The following is an 8,980-nucleotide window of genomic DNA, read 5'->3' as shown; positions in this document are numbered from 1 at the left end:
TTAAATTTTAGGGAGAATAAAAAGATGTTCTGGAAGGAGGTAAATAAAGTGCGTAAGACAAGGGAGCAAATGGGAACTTCAGTAAAGGGGGCTAATGGGTAGGTGATAAAAAGTAGTGGTGATGTGAGAAGGAGATGGAGTGAGTATTTTGAAGGTTTGTTGAATGTGTTTGATGATAGAGTGGCAGATATAGGGTGTTTTGGTCGAGGTAGTGTGCAAAGTGAGAGGGTTAGGGAAAATGATTTTGTAAAAAGAGAAGAGGTAGTAAAAGCTTTGCGGAAGATGAAAGCCGGCAAGGCAGTAGGTTGGATGGTATTGCAGTGGAATCTATTAAAAAAGGGGGTGACTGTATTGTTGACTGGTTGTTAAGGTTATTTAATTTATGTATGATTCATGGTGAGGTGCCTGAGGATTGGCGAAATGGGTGCATAGTGCCAATGTACAAAGGCAAAGGGGATAAGAGTGAGTGCTCCAATTACAGAGGTATAAGTTTGTTGAGTATTCCTGGTAAATTATATGGGAGGGTGTTGATTGAGAGGGTGAAGGCATGTACAGAGCATCAGATTGGGGAAGAGCAGTGTGGTTTCAGAAGTGGTAGAGGATGTGTGGATCAGGTGTTTGCTTTGAAGAATGTATGTGAGAAATACGTAGAAAAGCAAATGGTTTTGTATGTAGCATTTATGGATCTGGAGAAGGCATATGATAGAGTTGATAGAGATGCTCTGTGGAAGGTATTAAGAATATATGGTGTGGGAAGCAAGCTGTTAGAAGCAGTGAAAAGTGATGCCTCTATGATTGTTTAATTTGTTTATGGATGGGGTTGTTAGGGAGGTGAATGCAAGAGTTTTGGAAAGAGGGGCAAGTATGCAGTCTTTTGTGGATTAGAGAGCTTGGGAAGTGAGTCAGTTGTTGTTCGCTGATGATACATCGCTGGTGGCTGATTCATGTGAGAAACTGCAGAAGCTGGTGACTAAGTTTGGTAAAGTGTGTGAAAGAAGAAAGTTAAGAGTAAATGTGAATAAGAACTTGTTTATTAGGTACAGTAGGGTTGAGGGTCAAGTCAATTGGGAGGTAAGTTTTAATGGAGAAAAACTGGAGGAAGTAAAGTATTTTAGATATCTGGGAGTGGATCTGGCAGCGGATGGAACCATGGAAGCGGAAGTGAATCATAAGGTGGGGGAGGGGGCGAAAATTCTGGGAGCCTTGAAGAATGTGTGGAAGTCGAGAACATTATCTCGGAAAGCAAAAATGGGTATGTTTGAAGGAATAGTGGCTCCAACAATGTTGTATGGTTGGGAGGCGGGGGCTATGGATAGAGTTGTGCGCAGGAGGGTGGATGTGCTGGAAATGAGATGTTTGAGGACAATATGTGGTGTGAGGTGGTTTGACCGAGTAAGTAATGTAAGGGTAAGAGAGATGTGTGAAAATAAAAAAGGGTGGTTGAGAGAGCAGAAGAGGGTGTTTTGAAATGATTTGGTCACATGGAGAGAATGAGTGAGGAAAAATTGACCAAGAGGATTTATGTGTCAGAGGTGGAGGGAACGAGGAGAGGTGGGTGACCAAATTGGAGGTGGAGAGATGGAGTGAAAAAGATTTTGAGTGATCGGGGCCTGAACATTCAGGAGGGTGAAAGGCGTGCAAGGAATAGAGTGAATTGGAACGATGTGGTATACCGGGGTCGACGTGCTGTCAATGGATTGAACCAGGGCATGTGAATCGTCTGGGGTAAACCATGCAAAGTTGTGTGGGGCCTGGATGTGGAAAGGGAGCTGTGGTTTTGGTGCATTATTACATGACAGCTAGAGACTGAGTGTGAACGAATGGGGCCTTTGTTGTCTTTTCCTAGCACTACCTCGCACACATGAGAGGGGAGGGGGATGTTATTCCATGTGTGGCGAGGTGGCGATGGGAATAAATAAAGGCAGACAGTATGAATTATGTACATGTCTATATATGTATATGTCTGTGTGTGTATATATATGTGTACATTGAGATGTATACGTATGTATATTTTCGTGTGTGGACGTGTATGTATATATATGTGTATGTGGGTGGGTTGGGCCATTCTTTGGTCTGTTTCCTTGCGCTACCTCGCTAATGCGGGAGACAGCGACAAAGGAAAATAAATAGATAATATATATATATATATATATATATATATATATATATATATATATATATATATATATATATATATATATATATATATATATATATATATATATATATATATATATATCCTTGCTCTTATTCACATTTACTCTTAACTTTCTTCTTTCACACACTTTACCAAACTCAGAATCAGCCCCAGCTTCTGCAGTTTCTCACATGAATCAGCCACCAGCGCTGTATCATCAGCGAACAACAACTGACTCACTTCCCAAGCTCTCTCATCCACAACAGACTTCATACTTGCCCCTCTTTCCAAAACTCTTGCATTCACCTCCCTAACAACCCCATCCATAAACAAATTAAACAACCATGGAGACATCACACACCCCTGCCGCAAACCTACATTCACTGAGAACCAATCACTTTCCTCTCTTCCTACACGTACACATGCCTTACATCCTCGATAAAAACTTTTCACTGCTTCTAACAACTTGCCTCCCACACCATATATTCTTAATACCTTCCACAGTGCATCTCTATCAACTCTATCATATGCCTTCTCCAGATCCATAAATGCTACATACAAATCTATTTGCTTTTCTAAGTATTTCTCACATACATTCTTCAAAGCAAACACCTGATCCACACATCCTCTACCACTTCTGGAACCACACTGCTCTTCCCCAATCTGATGCTCTGTACATGCCTTCACCCTCTCAATCAATACCCTCCCATGAAATTTACCAGAATACTCAACAAACTTATACCTCTGTAATTTGAGCATTCACTCTTATCTCCTTTGCCTTTGTACAATGACACTATGCACGCATTCCGCCAATCCTCAGGCACCTCACCATGAGTCATACATACATTAAATAACCTTACCAACCAGTCAACAATACAGTCACCCCCTTTTTTAATAGATTCCACTGCAATACCATCCAAACCTGCTGCCTTGCCGGCTTTCATCTTCCGCAGCTTTTACTACCTCTTCTCTATTTACCAAATCATTTTCCCTAACCCTCTCACTTTGCACACCACCTCGACCAAAACACCCTATATCTGCCCATCTATCATCAAACACACTCAACAAACCTTCAAAATACTCACTCCATCTCCTTCTCACATCACCACTACTTGTTATCACCTCCCCATCAGCGCCCTTCACTGAAGCTCCCGTTTGCTCCCGTGTCTTACGTACTTTATTTACCTCCTTCCAGAACATCTTTTTATTCTCCCTAAAATTTAATGATACTCTCTCACCCCAACTCTCATTTGCCCTCTTTTTCACCTTTTGCACCTTTCTCTTGACTTCCTGTCTCTTTCTTTTATACATCTCCCTCTCAATTGCATTTTTTCCCTGCAAAAATCGTCCAAATGCCTCTCTCTTCTCTTTCACTAATAATCTTACTTCTTCATCCCACCACTCACTACCCTTTCTAATCAACCCACCTCCCACGCTTCTCATGCCACAAGCATCTTTTGCTCACTCCATCGCTGATTCCCTAAATACATCCCATTCCTTCCCCAGTTCCCTTACTTCCATTGTTCTCACCTTTTTCCATTCTGCACTCAGTCTCTCCTGGTACTTCCTCACACAAGTCTCCTTCCCAGGCTCACTTACTCTCACCACCCTCTTCACCCCAACATTCACTCTTCTTTTCTGAAAACCCATACAAATCTTCACCTTAGCCTCCTCAAGATAATGATCAGCCATCCCTACAGTTGCACCTCTCAGCACATTAACATCCAAAAGTCTCTCTTTCGCGCGCCTGTCAATTATCACGTAATCCAGTAACGCTCTCTGGCCATCTCTCCTACTTACATACTTATACTTATGTATATCTCGCTTTTTAAACCAGGTATTCCCAATCACCAGTCCTTTTTCAACACATAAATCTACAAGCTTTTCACCACTTCCATTTACAACACTGAACACCCCATGTATACCAATTATTCCCTCAACTGCCACATTACTCACCTTTGCATTCAAATCACCCATCACTATAACCCGGTCTTGTGCATCAAAACCACTAACACACTCATTCAGCTGCTCCGAAAACACTTGTCTTTCATGATCTTTCTTGTCATGCCCACGTGCATATGCACCAATAATCACCCATCTCTCTCCATCAACTTTCAGTTTTACCCATATTAATCGAGAATTTACTTTCTTACATTCTATCACATACTCCCACAACTCCTGTTTCAGGAGTAGTGCTACTCCTTCCCTTGCTCTTGTCCTCTCACTAACCCCTGACTTTACTCCCAAGACATTCCCAAACCACTCTTCCCCTTTACCCTTGAGCTTCGTTTCACTCAGAGCCGAAACATCCAGGTTCCTTTCCTCAGATATACTAACTATCTCTCCTTTTTTCACATCTTGGTTACATCCACACACATTTAGACACCCCAATCTGAGTCTACGAGGAGGATGAGCACTCCCCCGTGACTCCTTTTGTTTCCCATTTTTATAAAGTTAGAATACAAGGAAGGGAGGATTTCTGGCCCCCCGCCCCCGTCCCCTCTAGTTAGTAGGTACAGTAGGGTTGAGGGTCAAGTCATTTGGAAGGTAAGCTTGAATGGAGAAAAACTGGAGGAAGTAAAGTGTTTTAGATATCTGGGAGTGGATCTAGCAACGGATGGAACAATGGAAGCGGAAGTGAATCATAGGTTGGGGGAGGGGGCGAAAATCCTGGGAGCCTTGAAGAATGTGTGGAAGTCGAGAACATTATCACGGAAAGCAAAAATGGGTATGTTTAAGGGAATAGTGGTTCCAACAATGTTGTATGGTTGCGAGGCGTGGGCTATGGATAGAGTTGTGCGGAGGAGGGTGGATGTGCTGGAAATGAGATGTTTGAGGACAATATGTGGTGTGAGATGGTTTTATCGAGTAAGTAATGTAAGGGTAAGAGAGATGTGTGGAAATAAAAAGAGCGTAGTTGAGAGAGCAGAAGAGGGTGTTTTGAAATGGTTTGGGCACATAGAGGGAGTGAGTGAGGCAAGATTGACCAAGAGGATATATGTGTCAGAGGTGGAGGGAACGAGGAGAAGTGGGAGACCAAATTGGAGGTGGAAAGATGGAGTAAAAAGGTTTTGAGTGATCGGGGCCTGAACATTCAGGAGGGTGAAAGGCGGGCAAGGAACAGAGTGTATTGGATCGATGTGGTATACCGGGGTTGACGTGCTGTCAGTGGATTGAATCAGGGCATGTGAAGCGTCTGGGGTAAACCATGGAAAGTTGTGTGGGGCCTTGATATGGAAAGGGAGCTGTGGTTTTGGTGCATTATTGCATGATAGCTAGAGATTGAGTGTGAACGAATGAGGCCTTTGTTGTCTTTTCCTAGCGCTACTTCGCACACATGAGGGGTTAGGGGGATGGTATTCCATGTGTGGCGAGGTGGCGATGGGAATGAATAAAGGCAGATAGTGTGAATTGTGTGCACGGGTATATATGCATGTGTCTGTGTGTGTATATATATGTGTACATTGAGATGCATATTTGCGTGTGTGGACGTGTATGTATGTACATGTGTATGGGGGTGGGTTGGGCCATTTCTTTCGTCTGTTTCCTTGCGCTACCTCGCAAACGCGGGAGACAGCGACAAGGGAAAATAATAATAATAATAATATATATATATATATCTATCTATATATCTATCTATCTATATATATATATATATATATATATATATATATATATATATATATATATATATATATATATATATATATATATATATATACATATATATATTCTTTTCTTTCTTTCAAACTATTCGCCATTTCCCGCATTAGCGAGGTAGCGTTAAGAACAGAGGCCTGGGCCTTTGAGGGAATACCCTCACCTGGCCCAATTCTCTGTTCCTTCTTTTGGAAAATTAAAAAAAATGAGAGGGGAGGATTTCCAGCCCCCCGCTCCCTCCCCCTTTAGTCGCCTTCTACGACACGCAGGGAATACGTGGGAAGTATTCTTTCTCCCCTAACCCCAGGGAATATATATATATATATATATATATATATATATATATATATATGTATATTATCATTATTATCATTTTATTATTATTCCCTGGGGATAGGGGAGAAAGAATACTTCCCACGTATTCCCTGCGTGTCGTAGAAGGCGACTAAAGGGAAGGCAGTGGGGGGCTGGAAATCCTACCCTCTCTTTTTTTTTTTTTTTTTTTTCCAAAGGAAGGAACAGAGAAGGGGGCTGGATGAGGATGTTTCCTCAGAGGCCCAGTCCTCTGTTCTTAACGCTACCTCGCTGACGCGGGAAATGGCGAATAGTATGAAAGAAAGAAAATATATATATATATATATATATATATATATATATATATATATATATATATATATATATATATATATATATATGTCATTCATTTATATATACATTCATTCGTTTCTACATTTCGAAGCTGATTCTTCAGGAAGCTGTCAGTTTTCCCAGAATAATATTTTTTGCTTTTTTTTTTCTAAACCCTGTTTACTCTAAATATGGCAGAGAGGCAAAGTCAGATGATAAAACGGGAAACGAAATATCTGTATGTATTGCTAGGGTTGCAAATTAGATCATAGTCAGGGAGGAATATAGATGAATCCTTCGGATGTAATTTAGGCCAAACCTTGCAATGAATATATACATACACGTATATGTTCAGATGAAAAGGAAGAAATTTCTATTGGCCATGCGAACTTTCTATAACAAACGTATTTGGATATGCGGGGTGTTTTTTGGTAAGAGAGTGATGAGGAATATATATATATATATATATATATATATATATAATATATATATATATATATATATATATATATATATATATATAATATATATATATAATATATATATATATATATATATATATATATATATATATAATATCCCTGGGGATAGGGGATTAAGAATACTTCCCACGTATTCCCTGCCTGTCGTAGAAGGCGACTAAATGGGGAGGGAGCGGGGGCTGGAAATCCTCCCCTCTCTTTTTTTTTTAATTTTCCAAAAGAAGGAACAGAGGGGGCCAGGTGAGGATATTCCAAAAAAGGCCCAGTCCTCTGTTCTTAACGCTACCTCGCTAACGCGGGAAATGGCGAACAGTTTAAAAGAAAGAAAGAATATATATATATATATATATATATATATATATACAAGTCAATGATAAAACGGGAAACGAAATATCGTTTAGTATTGTAGGGTTGCAAATTAGATCATAGTCAGGGAGGAATATAGATGGAAGCCTTCGGATAGTAATTTAGGCCAAAAACCTTGCAATGATATATACATACACGTATATGCTCAGAATGAAAATGGAGAGAAATTTCTATTGGCCATGCGAACTTTCTATAAAAAACGTATTTGGATATGGCGGGGTGTTTTTTGGTAAGAGAGTGGATGAGGAATTATATAAAATAAGTATATAAATAAATTTAATTATATATATATATATAATTAAATATATATATATATAGAATATAATATATATATTATATATATATTATATAATAATTATATTATCCCTGGGGATAGGGGATTAAGAATACTTCCAGTATACTTCCCTGCCTGTCGTAGAATGGCGAACTAAATGGGAGGGAGCGGGGGTGAAATCCTCCCCTCTCTTTTTTTTTTAATTTTCCAAAAGAAGGAACAGAGGGGGCCAGGTGAGGATTTCCAAAAGGCCCAGTCCTCTGTTCTCTAACGCTACCTCGCTAACGCGGGAAATGGCGAACAGTTTAAAAGAAAGAAAGAATATATAAAATATATAAATATATATATATATATATATATATATATATATATATATATATATATATATATATATATATATATATATACATATATATATAAATATATATATATATTGTATGAGGAAGAAGCCATGAGTGCTGATACTATTCAAGAACCAGAAGCCTTTCGCCAGAATCTGGTGGATGAAGCAGCTAACTTTTTGGTGAATCCCAAAGTGATTAATCACGCAAACGATAAAAAATCAGCTTTTTTACGTAAGAAAGGGCTGAGTGAAGCAGAGATCCAGGCAGCATTTGCTAAGTCCACAACATCTATTTCAAAAGGAGTAATAAAGAATAGTGAGATACCACATCCTGGCCCTTATTCTGGGCCACTAGTTCCTGCCTATGCAGGTTCAGCTCCCCCTTCGTTATGGTTAAGGATTCGAGATGTTTGCAATTTTGTTTTTTTCTTGATGGGTGCATCATATGGCTTGTATCATATATATCAGAGATACTTGGGTCCTTGGCTGATGGGACGACGTCAGAAGAGTTCATTATGGCCACACGTCAGCGTCGCCTAGTGGACGTATACCGTCGCATACTACCACACATGTGCGTCACCCAGTGGACGTAATGATTACTGTGTGTGTGTATGTGTATATGTATATATATATGTATATTATCCCTGGGGATAGGGGTGAAAGAATACTTCCCACGTATTCCTCGCGTGTCGTAGAAAGCGACTAGAGGGGACGGGAGCGGGGGGCCAGAAATCCTCCCCTCCTTGTATTAACTTTCTAAAATGGGAAACAGAAGAAGGAGTCACGCGGGGAGTGCTCATCCTCCTCGAAGGCTCAGAGTGGGGTGCCTAAATATGTGTGGATGTAACCAAGATGTGAAAAAAGGAGAGATAGGTAGTATGTTTGAGGAAAGGAACCTGGATGTTTTGGCTCTGAGTGAAACGAAGCTCAAGGGTAAAGGGGAAGAGTGGTTTGGGAATGTCTGGGGAGTAAAGTCAGGGGTTAGTGAGAGGACAAGAGCAAGGGAAGGAGTAGCAATACTCCTGAAACAGGAGTTGTGGGAGTATGTGATAGAGTGTAAGAAAGTAAATTCTCGATTAATATGGGTAAAA

The 8,980-nt window shown here is 40.1% G+C and overlaps 1 protein-coding gene across 1 annotated transcript; it reads left to right on the top strand.

The window, feature by feature from the left end:
• Positions 1-7,987: 7,987 nt before the first annotated feature.
• On the top strand, positions 7,988-8,521 carry LOC139747007 (peroxisomal membrane protein PEX14-like). Its single transcript, XM_071658733.1, has one exon. The coding sequence runs from the start codon at positions 7,998-8,000 to the stop codon at positions 8,427-8,429; it is 432 nt and encodes a 143-aa protein (XP_071514834.1). The 5' UTR covers positions 7,988-7,997; the 3' UTR covers positions 8,430-8,521.
• Positions 8,522-8,980: the final 459 nt, after the last annotated feature.

This window comes from Panulirus ornatus, chromosome 67 (genome assembly GCF_036320965.1).
Source record: "Panulirus ornatus isolate Po-2019 chromosome 67, ASM3632096v1, whole genome shotgun sequence".
Lineage (NCBI taxonomy): Eukaryota > Metazoa > Arthropoda > Malacostraca > Decapoda > Palinuridae > Panulirus > Panulirus ornatus.
Note: the sequence above shows the minus strand (reverse complement) of the source record. Positions and strands in the feature narration are given on the sequence as shown.

Excerpts from the sequence above, each read along its gene's own strand:
- LOC139747007 (XM_071658733.1), top strand. The coding sequence starts at position 7,998 with ATGAGTGCTGATACTATTCAAGAACCAGAAGCCTTTCGCCAGAATCTG.